At 40.9% G+C, this 21,609-nt stretch overlaps 1 protein-coding gene across 1 annotated transcript; it reads left to right on the plus strand.

Annotated features, from left to right (window-relative positions):
• The first annotated feature begins 3,222 nt into the window (after positions 1-3,222).
• MTNR1A (melatonin receptor 1A) lies at positions 3,223-17,345 on the plus strand. Its single transcript, XM_037128940.2, has 2 exons — positions 3,223-3,509; positions 13,760-17,345. Exons 1-2 carry the CDS (start codon positions 3,281-3,283, stop codon positions 14,626-14,628), a joined length of 1,098 nt encoding a protein of 365 aa, XP_036984835.2. The 5' UTR covers positions 3,223-3,280; the 3' UTR covers positions 14,629-17,345.
• The last annotated feature ends 4,264 nt before the right edge of the window (positions 17,346-21,609 follow it).

The following is a 21,609-nucleotide window of genomic DNA, read 5'->3' on the forward strand; positions in this document are numbered from 1 at the left end:
AACTTAGTCCTACAACGACATGGAGCTTGAACAGGCAGATCCATCCCTACAGCCTCCAGGAGGGAAGCAAAGCCTTGCCGAGCACCATATTTTGTCCTCACGAGGCTGCAAGAGAGCGCCCAGCTGAGCCACTTGCCACCCAGACTCCGGGACCACGTAACTGTGAGATAATACATGAGTGTTGTTTTAAGCCTCAAAGTGAATTTGATTAAGCTGATTTGTGTGACAGCAATAGAAAGCTGGTGTAGTTTCTGATGAGAAATCAGCTGTCAGGTGGATTAATTGTTCCCCAGGAGGTAAGATCTCATTTTTCTTTTAACACCTTTTACCGTTGGCTTTCAGCTGGTGAGGATATGGAGCATCAGGAACTTCCCTTCATTGCTGATGGGAATGCACAATGGTGCAGCCACTTTGGAAGACATTTCAGTGATTTTTTACACAATTAAACATACCTTACTTAGGCTCTAGCGATCATTCATCTGGTTACTACACCAAAAGTTGAAAACTTATGTCCACACGAGAACCTGCACAGCGATGTTTCTAGCAGCTTTATTCATAGTTGCCCAGAGTTGAAAGCAACAAAGGTCTCCTTCCATAAGTGAATGGATAAATGAACTGGTATATCCAGACATGGAATATTATTCAGTGCTAAAAAGAAATCAGCTATCAAGCTATTAAAAGGGATGGGAGAAACTTAAGTTCACATTACTAAATGAAAGAAGCCAGTTTGAGGAAGCTGCATACTGTACGGTTCCAACTCCGTGACATTCTGGAAAAGGCAAAACTATGGAGACAGTGAAAAAGGTCCATGGTTGCCAGAGGTTGAGGGGAGGGAGGAGTGAATCAGCAGAGCACAAAGGATTTGGGGGGCAGTGAAATACCCTGTATGATACCATAATGATGGATACATGTCGTATGCAATTGTCCAAACCCCAGAATGTACAACACCAGGAATGAACCCTAATGACTTCGGATACTAATGAAGTGTCAGCGCAGGTTAATAGAGTCTGATAAAGGTGTCAGTGTGGTGTGGATTGTAGGTAATAGGGAGGCTAGGCATGTGTGGGGACAGAAGGCATAGGGGAAATCAGTACTTTCCTTCACTTTTGCTGTGAACTTAAACCGGCTTTAATAATGAATAAACCTACCATTCTGCTGATAATGCATCCATTACTTCCTTCGCCAGTGCTCTCATTCCTTGCAGACTGTCCATTTCACCTTCATCTCTCAGCTGTACACACACGGTTCACATTGCCATGTGCAGGGAGAGGACTATGTTTTGAGCATAGTGCCAGATATGCAAATTATTTCCTGAACAAGTGCATTAATGAATGAAAGGGAATTGATTTTAATCTAGGACTTTACCATTAAGGCATGGATATAGGCCAGCTGTAGAAGGGAAAGGGGAAGCCCTAGGCATACAGGGGACACAGGTTGATTTATTGATTTCCTGATATCCTCATAGAGTCTGGCTGCCTTATTGGAAAGTTCTGGGCTTATCTTTGGGACCGACTCCCACGGCCCCAGTGGCTGGTACTTACTGTTGAGGTTGTAGATTTCATGGACAAGTGGAGTAATTTTTTAAAGCTATGGGTGAATGTGTGACAAGCATAGGCTTGGATGTCTGCAGGGAGAGCCTGGCATATTTAGCACCGGAAGGTGTCTCCAATCTCTACTGCTCCAAAGAATCTGCAAGAGAATGCTTGTGTGTGGCTGTGGAAGCAAGGTTGCGGCTACTTGGAAACTACACAGTCCATGACAATTGAAAACGACCCAGAAAGTTTATAGTTGCTCTGATTCAGGGCCCCCAGAGGAATCTTCACCCATTTCAGCTGGCAGTGTTCCCTGTGATCATTCTAACACCCTGGGAAGCCAGCAGAGGCTGTACCCAAGTTGAGAACAAGCACTTGAATTTGAAGGACAGAGTTCAAGAAATCTCAAAACTGAATCCTAGAAGCAGCAAGAGATAAGGGGACAGTCACCTACAAGGGAGTTCCCATCAGACTGTCAGTAGATTTCTCAAAAGAGACCTTACAGGCAAGAAGGGGCTGGAAAGAGGTATTCCAAGTCATGAAATCCAAAGACCTACAACCAAGATTGCTCTATCCAGCAAAGCTTTCATTTAGAATGGAAGGACAGATAAAGTGCTTCTCAGATAAGATCAAATTCAAGGAGTTCATCATCACCAAGCCCTTATTATATGAAATGTTAAAGGGACTTATCTAAGAAAAAGAAGTTAGAAAAACATTAACAGTGAAAGGACAGCAAACTCACAGTTATTAACAACCACACCTAAAACAAAAGCAAACCAAGAGGACAGCTAGATCAGGAATGGAAGCATAGAAATAAAGATCTCATGGAGGGTTAGCAACAGGGGAGTGGGAGGAGGAGAAGGGGGCAGAAGGTACAGAAAATAAGTAGCATAGACAGTAGATAGAAAATAGATGGGGGCAAGTAAATAGTATGGGAAATACAGAATCTAAAGAACTTGAGACACATGGTCATAAACTAAAGGGGGGTAATGGTGGGGACAGGGAGTAGGGTGGAGGGGAATGAAGGGGGGAGTAGAACAACTGTAATGGCATAATCAATAAAAATGAATTAATTAAAAAAAGAAATCTCAAAACAAAGGTAGCTGTTCAGAAAAGTTATCAAAATTATGGATGGCAAAAAACATTTAAATTAAAATGATTTTAAAATATTGCAGTTAGCCTGTGGGATGGAAGTGGGGATGGGAAGCTGGGGGATGATTTCTGATCGATAAGTAGTGCCATACTTGACACAAAATGTTCCTTGATTTTTTCACCTCCTACTATCTACCAGGTAGATGAATTAGATACTTTCTGACCCCCAGTTTACCAGTAAGGACCCTGGGGTGGCTAACTAAGGCTCCTCCATCAGAGGGAGGGGTCACAGCCTGGAGAAATGTCCCAGAGAGGGAATAGGACCATCCAAAGCACGACCAAGGCTTCTCTGGAGTCGTTGCCCACTTGGAGCTCAAGCGGCTGGACCCGGGCCTCCCGGACGGGGGCGCTGTCGGCACGTGGTGCGTGTTACGGCCGCGAGCTGGGCAATCCAAGCAGCCTGCAGGCGGGAGGCCAGGTGTCACCAGGCTGGGGCTGCAGGTGCACAGCGCGGCCGGCAGAAGGCGGTGGAGCGGACAGGGCGACTGCGAAGGAGCACTTGGGATGGGGACTAGAGGTGGGAGGGCGGGGAGGAGCCGCACAGGTGGCGCGCTGGGATCGCGCCGCACTCGGGGGTCGCCTGCCCTGGCCGTGGGATGGCCGGGCGGCCGTGGGACACGCCGGGCGGGACCTTGAAGGGCAATAGCAGCGCGCTCCTCAACGCCTCTCAGCAGGTGCCCGACGGTGGTGGGGACGCGCGGCCGCGACCCTCGTGGCTGCCTGCCACGCTGGCCTTCATCCTCATCTTCACCATCGTGGTGGACATCCTGGGCAACCTCCTGGTCATCCTGTCCGTCTATCGGAACAAGAAGCTGAGGAACTCAGGTAGGGGCTCCCGGGGCCAGGCAGGCTGGACGGGCAGCCCCCAACTTCTGCCCACGGCAGCCCTTCCAGAACGCAGCGCGTGCAGCTGTCAATGGGCTGTTGCCAAGAAAAGTTCAGTCCTTTTCCTTAAAAACGGGCAACTAAGTCGTTTTTCCCAATAGAGACTGAAGACAGTCGGTTTACTTTTAAACTGCCCATCAACAATTTTCTTTTTTCATGAGACAGTTAAGACTTCAGTTCCTAAGGGGTAGAAAACTTGAGCAGAGCTGGGTTTTTACTTAGAGGAAACCCCGACTATTTGGCTTGCAATTCCTGAGGTTTATTAAATTGAGAGACACAGGTTGCAGGGGCTTCCTCAGGAAGCTCTTTCACAGGCCTTCGTTTTACATGTAATTGCTCCCAACTTCGTTAAAATATGAGAGAAATTAGATGGCATGGTGACAGTGCAATTATTTTCGTTTTGTTGTCAGGAGCAGTTTTCAGGTTTTTAGCATGCAGTTCCAAAGGACCTTGGGCTCCTAAACATGCTTGGGAAAGTAACTATGATCCCTCCGAATTAAACAAGTTTGCACTTTAAAAATAGAGATTGTTGTAATAAAAGAGTGTATTTCCATGTAATATAATACTAAGTTAATTTTGTGCTTGAGTTAAACTTGCTGTTTTTCTCCAGGCAAGTCACTGAAAGTGCTTTATCCTGGGTGGGAGCCGGGGGACCACCCATGGGGCACCGGCTGGTCAGACCTCTAATCGACGGTTGGATACCCAGCTCCTTGTTTAGAGGCAAACCTTATGGAGCAGTGGCTAGGGACAGTCACAGCATCACAGTATCAAACAGTGGATTGCCACAGTCACTGTCAGTTGGAGTAACGAACTAGGGGAATGGAGTCACCAACTACACAGCCCTATTCAGGTCCCTTCTGGTGGACTCACCCGGTTGAGACACGAGGCATCAAGTCTCTGGGGTTCTCTTGAGTTTGGGCAGGGTGAGCTGCGCATGCTTCTGAGGAGCTAGCCCCGGGTGGATGTGCCTGAGCAAGCCTGCTGCGCGGGCTAATGTTCACACCTCCAGGTGGGTGGAGGGAAGAGGCAGGCTCTTCAAGGTCTGGAGAGACCCTTCCAAATATAACTACTCAGGAGGAATAGCCTACCTACATAGGCAGCCAACCTGGCCGTTCAGTCTGTGGCGATACCCCTCCAAAGATGTTCACACGAGCGAGCATGCCACCCTAGCTTCGGTGTTCAAAGGCGGGTGGGAGATAAGCAGGTCGCTGCGTTACAAGCATTTCTAAAGTAAGCAGACAGTCTCTCCTGCAATGTCAGTGTAGGATGTTGAAACTGAAGTCATAACTGTGGCTGGTCTCATGGTTTACTGGTGCTTTAAAAACCAGCGCTCTGTGGGGTTTTCATGGCTAAAAACATGAAACAAAACAAACTATCCATAGATAAACCAGTTGCCCAAATCCCAAAAGAAAAAATGAAGACAGTGCATTTGGAAAATAAATGTGAGTCACTTTATCCTTTCAGAAAATTTCTTTTTTCATGAACACTTATTTTGCATCATATATTCTTTTTGCAAATGGTGCTTTTCTGTGATGCATTAACATCCGTGGGTATCAGATGTAAGATAAATGGAATTGTAATGGAGGTCTAACTTCTGGGACACAGGCAATTGGAATGAATAGACAATAATTCCTCAACAGTCTGCTCTGGGGTCTTCATTGTAAATCAGAACCATTTGTGATAAAACTTAAGCTTCTTTTACGGTTCTGATGCATAGTTATTTTTGCAAAAACTGCTGGCCATCTTTTGGTAAACATTTCCATTTAAAATATGATTATATTACAGGACCCATATCAAAGCAATCCCAAGTATTAAAGAAGTTTAGTTTTTTAATCCTACAATTTTATTTTTCAAATTTATTTATTAATTGTGTTTGAAACATTTTTCAAACTTGAGGAGAGGAAAGTGAGAAATTGGTAGAATTACACTCTGTGTCATATTTATCACAGACAGCTAATTTGATTTGTTTTATGTGGCTAAAGTAGAAAGAGACTTTTTGGGTTTGTTTATAATGTCCAGAGCTTTGTACTTTCACGCATAAAGCAATATACAGCTTTTAAAGCACTTCCCCACATTTTGTTTTATTTGTCCTGATTACCACCTCCTTGGGTAGATAAGAAAACCGGAACTCAAATTTTGCAGGTAAGTGACCAGTATTTCATATCCCTGCCCAAAACCCAGTGTGGTACAGTGGGGGGAGCAGGGAAATTGACATCAGAAGCTCCAGATAGAGTCTTACATCTGCGATATTTTTATTTGTAGTATCTTTGAGGTTCAGTTACTCAGTCTCTCTGAGTCTCAGTTTCTCCATCCGTCCAATGGATATCTCACAGAGATGATTAGAAGAAAAATGTAGATTCTGTCCGTCCCTCCATCCATTCAGCCACCCATCCATCCATTCATCTGCTCATCACTTCGAAGGTATAAACTACTATACAAATAGTGGCATTATTAAATATTAGTAGGCATTCTATGATTAATTTCTTTTAGGTCATTTTTATTTATTTAAATGCTCATTTCTTTTTAAATGTGCATTTTAAAAGTAAGTGGACAATATGAATGGTAAGAAGTGTAGTCAGTCAGAAATTGAAGATTTAGGATCTAATTCTCTTTCATGACATTATTGAGTTATGCAAATTCTGTGATGTCTCAGTTTTCCCTTTTGTAATGGGGCTGAGATGCTAATTATTTCAATATCCAGCCTCTGAGAAACTGATTATTTCAGTACCCAAGCTGTTCGCTAATTTAAAATGAACCGGCTCTGGTGAGCCGTTTCTCTAACTTACAAAGTGACGCCCTTGATATTTCCAGTACCCACCCGACACCATACATACTTATTACAATATTATCGACTGTGTTCCCCGGGTTGTCTCTTACGCCCTGGTGACTGTTTTGTAAACTATCGATTTGTGCTTCTTAGTCCCTTGACCTTATTCACCCAGCTCCCTAATCCCATCGGGTAACCTTCAGTCTGTCTTCCGTATCAGTGAGACTGTTGCTATTTTGTTTGTTCATTTATTTTGTTCTTTAGGTGCCACATGTAAGTGAGATCAGGTGGCATTTGTCTTTCTCTCTCTGACTTATTGCACTTAGCATAATGCCCTCTAGATCCTTCCACATTGTTGCAAATGGTATGGTTTTATTCTTTTGCATGGCCAAGTAATACTCCATTGTATGTATGTACCACATCTTTTTTATCCAATGTCTAACCACTACAGTATACACCTGAAATTAATATAAAAAGTAGTATTAAATGTTAACAATACCTGGAAAGAAGCAAAAATTTCCAGTTACTAAAATAGTTACAGTGACGTGAAGTACAGCCTAGGGAACACGGTCAATAACATTGTCATAACTATGTATGGTGCCAGGTGGGTATTAATTAGAATTATTGGAGTGATGAGTTCATAAATTATATAAATGCCTAATTACTAATTTGAACACCTGAAGCTAACATTGGATGTCACCTGTTTATTTTTAAAAAGAACAGAAATAAATCAACTTCAGAAACTGCAGAAACTTTCTCAGACAAGGATTTTACCATTCAAACAGTTATGACGTAGCTTGTACTTACAGACTTGGAAGTGATTTCAAGCTAATGAGGTCATTGTTGAGGACAATCTCCAGTTTGATAGTGTCTCATTAACAGTGCTGTCGTTTCCTCTAGGAATGCTCCATGATATTTGAAATAATTGATCTGAAGCTATTTTTTACTTTTGAAGACATTGATTTTTGCTTGTTTTATTGATTTTTTTTTCTTGCATGCTTAGCCATTGTTTAAAGTTTTGTGACCTCCCCTGCCCAGCCTCTGTAGTACATTATTATGGAACCCTAATTTTTTTTAAATGTACCATAATAATTGCCAGAGTCTCCTGGAAATAAATCTTAAGGCAGCTCTTTCACACTCCTAAATACATGATTGAATTTAGATCTGATTTCTGGATCTGATTTTTGGTCTTCCAGCAATTCATCTTCTGAGAAAATAGCAATTTTCAGCATTAAATTCATCACGGATAAGATAGAGCTCATTTTTGCTAGCTTTCAGAATCATCTTTCTGTTGGAAATTTTGTACGTTAAGCACAGGTGAAATCGTCCTAAATTAAACTTCCTGCTTTTAGTTCTAACATTGGATGGTTCTGGTTTTGCTTTTTAAATCCCTACTTTGAATACATGGGCCTTAGAAGTCATTTTAAATCTCCACAAAGTCTCTGCAGCTTGTTCTGCTCATTTTTTATTAGCACCTTTTAAAAAATAACAATTCGAATATTTGAGGTAAATAGTAAGACATGTGCAGGGAGCCTTGAATTTCCCCCTATTTTTCCTACGCATTTTCAGGTTGTCTAGCTGACAGAAATGCCCTATCTTCTATAAAAGAAATTCTAGGAATTTTTAGTCTCAGGAATTTCTAGGCCACCGAAGAGGCAACGAATGGATTGATTGTCTTTCAAGACTGTGTGTACTCAGAGCTTTGTGGTTTCAACTACTCCCCTTTATAACAATGGGTCCTTAATCAGCACCCTAACATCTCCACCTTTTGAAAAGGTTGGCCAATGAACTGGCCTGAAACCTGAGTACTTTATCTTAAGAAATTTTGCGAAATTTAATAATACTGCAGATGAGGAAAAAAACTTCTGGATTTTGTGGTTCATGTTTTCTAAGGTTAATTTTTCTACAGCGCTTATATTCTTTTGGAAAGTACATTGCAGGAATTAGGGTTGGGGGAAAAACAAGAAAAAAGAAAAATCTACTTGGTGCTAAATAATATTCAGGATAACGAGGATAAATTTGAATTATTGAGCTTATGGCTTAAAGGGATGCTTACCTGCTTTGCTACTGAGACCTTCTGGTTTTTATTGAATTGAATATTCCCATAGGTAACTATTTATTATGAACTACAGTATAAGACAGAATATAAATGGTCGTCAAATGTTTGTCTCTCAGAATGCAAGACACTGTGTTAAGCTTGTATAAACCATAGCTCCCATTTTCAAAGAGATTGTTTTCTATCACGGCACTTCTAAAACATTTTGGTCTTTAATTTCCAGATGAAAATAAAACACGGAGTACAAAGACATGACTAGAAACATGTTCGTGTAGTGGGAAAACTTTTCAAAAGAAATTTGAAGGTTGGTGGGCGGGTGATGGTAGCTGGAGCTCAAAGTGTGTCGTGTGGAGGGTTTTTAAAAGATGTTACCCCGGAATGAAAGAGAAATAGGTAGTGAGTAGGAAATGTGAAAGCCACCTCACACATAAGGCAGCATCCATGAGAGACCCTCAAAGAAATTCGTTAATGGAGAAAGAGTATAATTGTTTGAGGATCGTACATCAGCCCTCTAGCTTTCAAAGAAAGCAATACAGCCTGAGAAACACCTCATCAGAAAACCGCCACTGTCCTCACGGAGCTAAAGGTCCATCTCAGACGGCCTGGAAATCCAGCCCCAGAGCAAGCTGGGAGGCTCTGTGCTCTGCTGGGGGAGGGCTCTCGGGAAGAACCTGGAGGAAGTGAGGGGAGCAGGCTTGGCCGAGGAGTCAAGCAAGGATGGGGCCTCGGGGGAAGCGTAGGCTTGGCCGGACCCATGGGGCTGAGGCTGCTGGGCATAAATCCAGCCACAGAGTTGTCACCACCTGGGGCAGGAGGGCTGGCCTTTCATACTCCACTGCTAGTGGCCTTCCTTATCTATTCACCCGAGAGCAATTTTCTGGGCAAGGATGCAGCTGCAGCTAAATGCAAACACCCACCTCTCATCTGAATTCCAGGGATGAATGCACGTTCTGGCAAAGGGGACCTGGGAATAGCATGAGCAGCAGCTACTGGGAGGCCTAGGACACAGAGAGCGTGTACAGAGGCAGCCCAGGGACCCGGCTTGCCATAGGAATGGCTCCCACAGCCCGCATTTTGAGGAGCCCACAGTAGGAAGTTGATCCCCCTTGGGTGAAATCATTGCATGGGGTTGATCGTTACCAAATTGGGAACAAGAGGGCTAGGACTGTTCAAACCTTGTGGGTGAGAACCCTGAAGGCCCGCCTTTCACAAGTGTTACAACAGGAGACAGATTCCTCTGGGATTCCCATGGCAGCAAAGCGATGCAGAAGTATCCATTCAAATGGAAGTCAGAAGGAGACTTGCAGTGTGTGGGATTTTTTTTTTAAGCAGAAAAAATAACTGACAAAGGATGAGAATCTGGCCCAGGATAGGAGGCTCTTGTACTCTCACCCAGTGAAGATTCCACTAGTTAGTCCGTGACGGGTGCGCCACAGCACCTCGTGCCTTGACTGAGCTTCCTGACCAGCAAGGGAAAATGTGGCTTCTGCTTCGCTTCCACCTTCCAAACCTCATGCACCTTTGTGGATGATGTTGACACAGAACTGTGCCAGCAAGGAAATTCTGGGGCATGCAGTCCCAGCTTAGCTGAAGTGGTGCAGTGTAAACCCTCCACAGTCCACCCCTTGGCAACGTGGTGTGTGTGTGCGTGTGTGTCCCATACTCAACTTCCAGATGAAGGAAACATCATAATTATGCTTCTACCTAACATAACACAACTATCCTTGCAAAACTAAAAATACACTAACCCTCCCCACCAACAGACGGGGTCTCTTTATTCATCTTTGCATGGTCTTCAACATGCTAGCTGAATCATAGTCCTCATTTGACATCCTGTAACTGAAACACTGAGATGCAAGGTTAACTTCTAACACATATTAGATGAGGGGGGAATCGGAGAGGGAAAGAGACAAACAAAACAGCCTCCCCACACACACAGTGCCCCACACAATACAGCAAATAGGATAAAGCTTCCGACGAGCTCCCTGAGGGCCACACCTGCAGAGAAGATGGTCTGCAGATGTGGCCAGTCTGTGGCTCATTTTGTTTCTCCCAACACTTGTAAAATGAGATTAGTTCCAAGAAAATGAAACCAATGATTTAATTAATATAATTGCTCGAACTGAAAAGAAGCATAATTACCACAAAATAAATGGAACAGAGGATGAAAGCCATGTTAGAAATCTCTGACATCATCTGTGATTTTATTTGTGACCTCTTTTAAAAATAAACTGTATTAGACAAGCTTGTCATGACACTCTGGATTAAAATGTACTGTTTTGATGACTATTTAACTTGTAGCTGAATTTCATATATTATACTTATTCTTAAAATATTAAATATGTTAACTTAAAAATGAATTACAGTATGCCCATTTGGAAATTTAAATATTTCTTTGGTAATTGAAACTGACCTGTAGGAAAAATAAATTTGCTATAATTTGGCCTATTATAACCACTTCTGTTCTCTTTTTTGAGTATATTTTATGATTACGTTATTGCAGGTGTCCCAGTTTTTCTCCCCTTTCTGCCCCTCTGCCCTGCACTCCCACCCCCTCCAGCATGGCGCCACCTCCACCCCCTTAGCTCTTGTCCATGAGTCGTACATCTAAGTTCTTCCGCTTCTCCACTTCCTGTACTGGGCTTAACCTCCCCTGTCTATTTTGTGCCTACCATTTATGCTTCTTATTCCCTACACCTTCCCCTCATTCTCCCCCTCCTCCTCTCCACTGATAACCCTCCATGTGATCTCCATTTCTGTGATTCTGTTCCTGTTCTAGTTGTTTGCTTAGTTTTTTAAGATATTTATTTACTTATTTATTTTTGGAGAAGGGGATAGGGAGAAAGAGAGGGAGAGAAACATCAATGTGTGGTTCACGTGGCCCCCCAATGGGGACCTGGCCTGCAATCCAAGCTTGGGTTGGGAATCGAACCGGCGACCCTTTAATTCTCTACCTGCACTCAGTCCACTGAGTTACACCGGCCAGGGCTGTTTGCTTAGTTTTTGTTTTCGTTTTTGTTTTTTAGGTTCAGTTATTGATAGTTACGAGTTTGTTGTCATTTTACTGTTCATAGTTCTAGGTATTCTACTTCTTAAATAAGTCCCTTTAACATTTCATATCATAAGGGCTTGGTGATGATGAACTCCTTTAACTTGACCTTATCTGGGAAGTGCTTTATCTGCCCTTTCATTCTAAATGATAGCATGGCTGGATAAAGTCATCTTGGATGTAGGTGCCTTCATGACTTTGAATACTTATTTCCAGCCCCTTCTTGTCTGTAAGATTCCTTTTGAGAAATCAGCTGATAGTCTATGCGTACTCCTTTGTAGGTAACTGTCTTCTCTTGCTGCTTTTGAGAGTCTCTCCTTCTCTTTAATCTTGGGTAATGTAATGATGATCTGCCTGGATATGTGCTTCATTGGGTCCAACTTCTTTGGGACTCTGAGCTTCCTGAACTTTCTGGAAGTCTGTTTCCTTTGCCAGATTAGGGAAGTTCTCTTTCATTATGTTTTCTCAAATCTGTTTTTCATTTCTTGCTCTTCCTCTTCTTCTTCTGGCACATTCATGATTCAGATGTTGGAATGTTTAAAGTTGTCCTGAGGGTTCCTAAGCTTCTCCTCATTTAGGGGGATTCTTATTTCTTGATTCTGTTCTGGTTAAATTCTGTTCTGGTTTACTTCTTCCTTTTGTTCCAAACCATTGATTTGCGTCCAGGTTTCCTTCTTGCCATTGTTGGTTCCCTGCACGTTTTCCTTTATTTCACCTTGTGTAGCCTTCATTTCTTCCTCCATTTTGCGACTGAGCTCAGTCATTTCTGTGAGCATCCTGATTACAGTGTTTTGAACTCTGCATCTGATAGTCTGTCCATCTCCTTGTCACTTAGTTCTTTTTCTGGAGCTTTGATCTGTTCTTTCATTTGGGCCACAGTTCTTTGTCTTGGTACACTTTTCAAAGAAGTCATTTATATGACAATTTATCTAAAATTCCTGATTAAATGGCAAAAACTTGCCTTTTGGTCACAACTGCTATTTTACTTCACTATTTACAATAGGTTTTGGGGGGGAATAAAAACAATGATATAGGAATTTTAAGTACAAAGGCTATTTTATTTCAGATGTTGGGAGATGATAATTTACTTCAAGAAGCACTTGAACACAAGTCTCAGCTAGGTTTGTATTCAGGATACAAATATGTAGCAGATAATCTCAAGGGACTCTAATGTAGAAACATAGAAAAGCCAAGTTTACAAATAAGTATAATAAAAGGCTAAACACACCATCATTCTGCCTGCCATGTTCCTCCCCACCCATCCAGTTCACTTTCTTCCTGATGCCTTTTCTCTCTCTGTGCAAACTCGTGTGTTCTTCTGTCTATTTTAATTTTGTTGGGTTTTCTACAATCAAGGATCAGAGGATCCCTATCTGTTTATCCTGTTTCCTACGCACCTATCATATGCACTTAAAAACTTTTTATTGAGTGGACTTTATTGTAATGTTAACTAAATTTAAAATGGTATGAATAAGGTGATCTAGGGGACTTCAAAAGAGGAAGCTCGTCCATGGGGTTGGGCAGGTAAGTAAAATTGTGGGTAATCTTTATTTAAGGTAGATCTGGGAAAATGGGTAGCATTTTAAAATCTAAGGCACAGGGAATTGTGAGAAAGGCAAATGAGCCAGTAAAGTAAAGATTGCCTCATTCTGTCTTTGTCATACCCCCGTGAAGAAGACTCTGTGATTATTCCCATCTTAGAGAAGAGGACACCGAGTTTGGTGAGACGATGCCCCTGTCCCAGGGGGACAGCTAGTCAGAGCTGAAGCCCATACCCCCGGCCAGACAGATGAGGACAGAAGCCTTTTTCTCTTGACTATCACATGATGGACAGGAATCCCTTGGGCTCCAAGAACAGGAATTCGAGGCCCATTTGAGAACTAGACAGGGGTAGCAAGCCTGGAACTTAAGGAAGTCATGGCTCCTGGAGAAATGACATGAAGTTCTTCCGGTAATGCAGAAGAGCCCAGGACAAAATTGTGGTAGGAGTATACTGACCTCCAGTTTATTTATAAAGCACAAGAGACACCAAACCATTTGGAATATGACAGTTTTGAAGATAGACTGTGCCTTGCTCTGGGCATGCGGGGGTGGGCAGTGTGCCCAGTGGAACTGACTCGACAAAGGCCACCAACGGGCTGGCTTCTGGTGAAAACAACCTCCACTTTCTTCATAACCTATAGTCGCTGCGACGTCAGGTCGTCCAAGTTGCAGAAACAGCTCTTTTGTTTAACAAATAAATAAAGCTGTGAAAGAAAATGAATGCTACCCATGAAATACTGGCGTTGACCTGCACTTTCCGAATCCTTCTCCTTTAGGAAACGTGTTCGTGGTGAGCCTGGCGGCGGCGGACCTGGTGGGGGCCGTCTACCCGTACCCCTTGGTGCTGGCCTCTGTGTTTCACAACGGGTGGAGCCTGGGCTACCTGCACTGCCAGGTCAGCGGTTTCCTGATGGGCGTGAGCGTCATCGGCTCCATCTTCAGCATCACCGGCATTGCCATTAACCGCTACTGCTACATCTGCCACAGTCTCAGGTACGACAAGCTGTACAGCAACAAGAATTCCCTCTGCTGCGTGTGCCTGATATGGACGTTGACGCTGGCGGCCATCACGCCCAACCTGCGCGTGGGGACCCTGCGGTACGACCCGCGCATCTACTCCTGCACCTTCGCGCAGTCCGTCTGCTCCACGTACACCATCGCCGTGGTCGTTTTCCACTTCATCCTCCCCATGGTCATTGTCATCTTCTGCTACCTGAGAATCTGGATCCTGGTTCTTCAGGTCAGACGGAGGGTGAAGCCTGACCAGACGCCCAAGCTGAAACCCGAGGACTTCAGGAACTTTGTCACTATGTTTGTGGTGTTTGTGCTTTTTGCCATCTGCTGGGCTCCGCTGAACTTGATTGGTCTGGCAGTGGCCTCAGACCCTGCCAGCATGGGCCCCCGCATCCCAGAGTGGCTGTTTGTGGGCAGTTACTATATGGCGTATTTCAACAGCTGCCTCAACGCAATTGTTTATGGACTACTGAACCAGAATTTCAGGAAGGAATACGGGAGAATTTTAGTGTCCCTGTGCACAGGCAAGAAGTTCTTTGTGGGCAGCACTAATGAGGTAGCCAGGAGTGTCAAATGCAAACCCTCTCCATTAACGACCAACAATAACCTAATAAAGGTGAACCCCGTTTAAAGAGCAAAGCATCTCCTTGGCTGCTGTGGCTCGGTAGGTTAGAACGTCCTCCTGCAAACCAAAAGGTCGCAGGTTTGATACCCAGTCAGGGCACATGCCCAAGCTGCCGTTCGGTTTCTGGTTAGGGTGTGTATAAAGGGCAGTGGATGGGTGTTTCTCTCTCACATCTTTCTCACTTCCCCTCTCTCTAAAAATCACTGAGCCTGTCCTCTGGTGAGGATGAAAAAAGAAAAGAAAAGCATTTCCTGGCAAGTTATGCACCTTGTTCAAGGTCTTACTAATGTTTATGTTTGCTTCCCTCTTGCCAGACATCAACAAAAACAGTGTGGTTGAAAAGAAATTTGTGCTCTTAAGAGGTTGCCTCTACACTTTCCAAGCTAATGTGTTATCAGCCTTTTGAACAAGTCTCTCATTCTTATCAAGAGAAATACAAAGTTTTAAGCTATTGAAGAATATGGTTCAGGCAGAAAAGAGGGTCATTTTAAGTAAAAATGTTGAATGTATTTAAATGGAAAAAGTGTGAAAACTGTTTCTAATTGCAAATGAGTGTCACAAATATAATAATGGCTTTTTTCTTCTACTTTTTAAAGATTTTTAGTGGGACAACAAATGAAGTGTTTTGTTAATAATGAGTAAATGGAAAAAATGGGGTATAGTGGGATGAGTGACTCATTACACAGTGAAAAGCTGAAAATAAACAGCCACCGCTACAAAGTTTCTGGTCGGCAGCGTTGGCATTGGGTAGCTGTCGTCATGATTGTAAATGTTTGTTGCTCTGTGTTAAAAGTTGCACATTGAACTAGATAAAGAGCTGATTGTATGGCAGAGGCCCTTTTGGTTGTTAACAACCATAGTACTTTAAAGCAACGGCTATCTATAAAACTCTATGTGACCTTATTAGACATTTGGCTTATTATTTTGTCACTGACTATCCCTGTTCTTCACGTCACTGACTAGCTGTTTTGAATTGATCCTTGTTAACGTCTTCGGTCATCTCATCAGTTCGGTTAAAAACAACAGAGAATCAAAGAGCTGTGTATCTTTGGACATAGTGCCGGGTGTGTTTTAGATGGAAAAACTATTTTGGGCAAGTAATATCTAAACCAGAAAGTTTTTCTTTTATAGATATTTCAAAACAACATTCTTTAATCTTTATTTTAGTATTTGATTGCCCTCATAATACTGAAAGTCTAGGAGAATAAATAAGCAGGTAAACTATGGTTTTATAAACAATGGCCCTAGTTTACCCTAAATAGCTATTTGGGATGACTACAAGACTTACTACACAGGATGCTTTGCAGGAAATTAGAGCAATGTGTTCTTGTATTTTAAAGTTCTTCAACCAAACTATCACATACTAGAATGAGTTAGTGATTTACAGCTCTAAACAAAAAACAAAAAGTGGTCTGAATATATTTCTTAATATCTCTTTGACTAGATAATCAGAATCAGAAAGTTCTAAGATCCATTGTTGTAAAATGTTCCTTTGATAATTCTTTCTATCAAGCATCTGTGGGAAACACTAACTTATGGTTTGTGATGGGGTGTGTGTGTGTGTGTGTGTGTGTGTGTGTGTTACCCCTAAGGCTTTACCCATCCATTCACTTATGTGTAAATGTCAGAACCAACATTAAAGTGATAATTTTTAACATTCTGATTTTGGATAACTGAACCTTTATAAACATTAACCATGCTAACTGAATTCTTTCTGAAACATATGACACTTTTTCCTTGATGCTGGGAATGAATTATGATGCTGTTAACTGGACCCCATGACCACTCTTTATGCAACTCCATTTCTTAATTTATACAAAAAAGAAAATTACTGAATAGAAAGTGTGCCCTTTAAAAAATGTCTGCCAAGTGAAGTACAGCTATGTAAATTTAAAGACCTGATATGTTTTCTTCACTATTATCAGAAAATAAGCTAGTTAAAATATTAACAAGGAAAAAGCAACTGATAAAGATCAAAGTCAAAGACACGGATTTTCTCTCATGAAGTCTTGCAGTAGAAGATTTGTAAGCATTCAGGATTTTATCACTGGTTTCCTCACTATAATATCAATAAGGAGAAAATCCTTAGCTAATGCTGTGTTTCATCTTGCAAAACTCAAATATTTAATTAGTTGCACCTGATTTTCCAGGGTAACAATTATTTGCAGACTATTTGAAAAATTAACTCCTTCAAGACTACTAGATTACTATTACCAAATGACTGTTGTATAGTACAAATTGGTAAGCGAGTCGCATCCCCGGAAAAATACCTCACTATTCAAGAAAGCAAACTCTTATTAAACACGTTGTGTTAACCAGCTATCAACCTCTGTTAAGACAAACTCCTTTAAAATATCGAAATTACTCACTTACCAATGTAATCAATTTTGCCAGCTTTCTCTGTGTCTATCGAAATACTAGTGTTGATGTGAGGGTTGGCGATGAAGAGGAATACCATTTTGATCGCAATGTTGACAAACGTTTGTAGAGTTATGTCTGTATATGTGTTTGTAAATGTTTGTATATTCATAATACAAATTATGAGTATTTGTACTTGTCTGTAGCTCGTATTTCTGGGCCCAGTAAGGAGGCTTTGTGGGGTTGAAAGCTATGTAATAAAAGGGGAAAATGCCATTTTTCAAAAGCACTCAGTGAGGGACCCTGCTAGGAAGTCTACACAAGACCCTTTGAACTGGAATAGAGATAGTAAAACATCTTTTGTTAGTATTGTTAGTATTGTATAATTGTTAGTATTAATAGTTAGTATTGTATAATTTATCACCTACGCTAGTATTCACCTGGAGTGGACAGACCAAAGAATTTGACCTTATTAATTTACATAAATTATTTGACAATTGTCATTGGAGGGTTTGCCTCAATTGCATTCTCCTATGGAAAATTGAAATCATGTAGATTTCTTTTTTGCCTTCAGTGAATGTCACTTTTATGCACCTGTTCCTATACCCATTGCAACCAATTAGTTTGGGACACATCGCCTGTACTTTGCTATGAGAGCTTCATAATCACACAAAATATGATTACTTTTGTTTAAAACAAAATAATGAATAGACACTATAGATTGGGGAGGGGAGGGGAATGGAATAATTCCAGTTTCTCTATTGCATGTTTCACTAGCAAATATTTGCATGGAATTCATTTACATACATAAACATGGTGGTTTTTCTGGCAAAGCAGCAGAACAATTTGGTTTTAAGTATCCTGGGAAGAAATATGACAGAGTAACCAATCTGGGGTGTTAAATCCATAACTGCTCATCAAGTAAACAGGTTAAATCGGACTGTAATGTAATGAGTAGCAACACCACCTTATGGTCTGTATCTGACACCTCCCCAAATATTTCACTGAGAATAAGCAACACATTTCACATATAACAGATACATTGCAAATCAGCTCAGATCACTAAATTATGATATTTGAGAATTACATGATCATAGCCTTCTTTAAGCAGGCTTTTCTTTTTAAAAAATATTTGTTACGTTTTTTTGCACCCTTTTACTTTTCTCTACTTTTATGCTTGAAAATAAGGAATCTCCATTTAAAAAATATTTTGTGTACATGTAACATGACAATAACAGACAGGGTGAAAGTTCAGTAACAAATGAGTATCAACAGATCATCCGGTGATCGTAATAATTTAGATGTAAGCTGTGTACCACAGTCCTGAAATGTTGGGACATAAATGAATTGAATTCACCTTATGTTTGTCTGTCACCAAAAGGGTAATGGAGTCAAGTGCAAAATCGTTTTGTTTTAAACTAGCAAAAGGAAATGTACATTCAACTGTGGGACATTAATCATAAAGGAATGTGTAATGATGTTAGAATCATAAGCCTTGACTATATCTTGCAATGCTTAGCATCTCTAGAACAGAAATATTTAAACTAACAAAAGCAATTATTTACAATTCATTCTAACCGTTAAAGGGTTTAACAAAGAGGAAAGAATTGTATAGGGATCTCTGTGTACGTGTGCGTACTTCGTGTTTTAGCCACTTGGCTGTTTCTGCTTCATCTTTAATGTTGATAATCTTGGGGAACAGGAAAAGCCTCCACAGCTTTGAAGCATAAAAAGAGTATTGAGATGTCGTGCTGTGTTATTAGTAATAATGAAATAATGCTTGTCCCTAAGAAACATTACCTTTATCATGAGGACACACTTCTGTGATTTGATTCCAGGATGTCTGTGATTAACATGCCCATTTCAAAACCGATTGCTTATTGTTGCTTGCAGGCTTCAATTACTGATCCTGCATTTCCTTGTGTTAACCGGGCATCCTGGTTTCTGGGAGAACTGTTACTTAGCAGTCAGTGGTGCAAGCAAATAAAGATTAGAGAAAATAAATTTGTTTGCCATAAAAATAAATGTTACCTACTAGTTCCATGACGTGGTTAACAAATCACTAAGAACTATTGAAAATTTGTGCCTAGAAAGTTATTATACCTTCATTGACTCTGTGACCACTGAGCTAGAGCATAAATGTTTAGGCAATTTGAAATAGTTAAATATAAGGTAACCTGAGTTCTGACATTGTCTTATATTTATACCTACTTTCTTCAGTTTGAATATAAATTTAAATAAAGACAGAAGAAGACTTTTTTCAAAGACAGCTTATTTTTTATGTTTTTGAAAATACAGCCCATGATGTGATATCCTTGCACGTTTTCTACTTTTGTTTATTAATGTCTGTCTACATTGTTACTGCCAAGGATCAACTTCAATGACATCTTTTCTTCTATATGCTTGTTCTAATATATGATGTATTATATATGCAGGTATACATCTATATGTAAAAATCAGTACTATTTCTTGTAATTATTTTCAAGGTAGTCAGTTTGTTTTTTTCTGTTTTTTGTTAGGAATTGAATCAAATAAAAGTTGGTTAAAGATGAAAAGTAGTTTGATGATTAGCAAACATATGTATGTGTTAATGGACAATAGACCTACCTTTCTTTTCTTGACATTTTTAGCAAAATTTAAACTATCTAGTTACTCATGTATTCATATATCATTCATTTATATTCACTTTTCCATCATGGAAGGGAACTGAGTTTAATTGTACATTATTTTATCCAGCTTCATCTAGGCAGCCAACAAACTGAATTCTATTCCAAACACAAATTTGTTGCACTATTTAACAAATGTGTTTCTGTAAAAAAATAAAAATGGGGAAAAGCAAAAACATATCTTAGTGTAAATGTTTGCAATGGATTTTTTAATTTCTTCTTGCAACCTCTTGAGGTGAGGGTGGGAGAAAGACAGCTGATATTCTTGACCTTTGCATGATCATTTCATAGAATCACTGACGGGAACTTAGAGGCCAAGTTCAAGTCAGCCCCCTCATTTTACAGACAATGAAAATGTAATTCACTAAATAATGTCTCACCAATGATCTACCAAGAGTTAGTGGGAGAGACCTGAGACTGAGTTCACTAAAAATTTAGGAAACATCGAGCACCTGTTATTTTTTAGAAAGTACACCAGGTAGTAGGGCTGAAGTGTTGAGTCCAGGGTTGGCTCTCCAAAGGGCCGATGCGGGAAGGGTTCCCCAACACACTTAAAATTCAGTGCAGTTGCTAACATCGCAAAAAAAGACGTCTGCACACATCTCCAAATAGACGGCCTTTCCCAAAACTCAAAATCAAATCTCATTTAACTAGAACTTATCAGAATTACAGGGAACAGGTGCACATATTAACATCACAAAAGGCCATCAGCAAAATCCCAACTATACCCAAATCTATAGGACAGCAAAAGGCTTTCTCTAACAAATATTTGAGAGAAAAGAAAACATAACAGGAAATTAAAGATTAAAAGAGACTTAAGAGATATGTCAATCACTTGAAATCAATAGATTTGTTGGAGACATTTTAAAAATTGTATAATACAAAGTGAAAATGTAAGCACTACTAAACATTGACAATATTGAGGTATTATTTTTTTAAAGTGTGATCATGGTGTTTTGATTCAAACAAAAAGCACTGCCTTTTAGAGATGCATGATGAGGATTTACACAAAAAGTAATATGATGTCTGAGATTTGCTTTAGAATAATCAGAGTGAGAGGTGAGGAAGTGGGTGGGCTTGCAGAAGACTCTCAATTCACGTTATTTATTTGGTAATGGGGTAATTAGTACACAGAAGTATATTACCTATTCCTTGGTTGATGACTTGTTCATTGTGTTTGGAAACCCTGCTGTTACCTGAGTAGTTAAAAGTAACCCTATGAAGTAAATACTGTTTTATCCTCATTTTACACACAAGTCCCTTGAGACCAGAGAGTATAAGTAACTTGCTCAGGGTCACACAGCTAGTAAGTGTTGGGGAAGGGACTGAGACTAAGCAATTACTCATGCATCCCTGCCTCATTCTACCCTTCTTCCGAGGAAGGAGAGCCCAGAACTCCTCCTGAAGTCCACATACGCCCAGGACGGCATCCTTGCATGCCTGGCCAGTGGGCCCTGGGCGGCAAGGTAGCTTCTGAGGACACTGAGCTCTTCTGGACAATTGGTCAGCTATGTAGTGCCGTAAGTAGTAAATATAATAGGAAGTCAATGAAGGATGCATTATTGGGGTGGGTCAGGGCTTCAATCTGAATAAGATTATTTTATAAGCACCATGTCCAAGTAATTGGTTTTAAATCTAAGGTGTTAACTAAGCAACTGATGGAATGAATTTGTAGTTATTCTGCTATAGTGGGTTCAATCAATGATCATTTTTCTGATCCACTGAGCCCTTTCTTTGCCCCATCAACCCACTTCATTTCTTTGACCATGAATGAGACTCTGTCCTGCCCTCAGAATCTTCTGATCTGCCAGGGGCAGGAGGGTTTGAAACAAACTACAATTCCTAGAGGTTTTAAGTAAAGGTTGTGAAATACTGAAGAATGAATAAATGGAAAAACGGGGGCAAAGGGCAGTGGGAAAAATCTACTATGAAAATTGTCTTAGCCCTTTGCCTGCTTAACTGG

This window comes from Artibeus jamaicensis, unplaced genomic scaffold (assembly GCF_021234435.1).
Source record: "Artibeus jamaicensis isolate MK-2021 breed Jamaican fruit bat unplaced genomic scaffold, CSHL_Jam_final scaffold_833, whole genome shotgun sequence".
Lineage (NCBI taxonomy): Eukaryota > Metazoa > Chordata > Mammalia > Chiroptera > Phyllostomidae > Artibeus > Artibeus jamaicensis.

Bases quoted from the DNA above. Each gene is read 5' to 3' on its own strand.
- MTNR1A (XM_037128940.2), top strand. From the start codon at position 3,281: ATGGCCGGGCGGCCGTGGGACACGCCGGGCGGGACCTTGAAGGGCAAT. The intron at 3,510-13,759 runs GTAGGGGCTCCC...CTTCTCCTTTAG, and splicing joins CAAGAAGCTGAGGAACTCAG to GAAACGTGTTCGTGGTGAGC.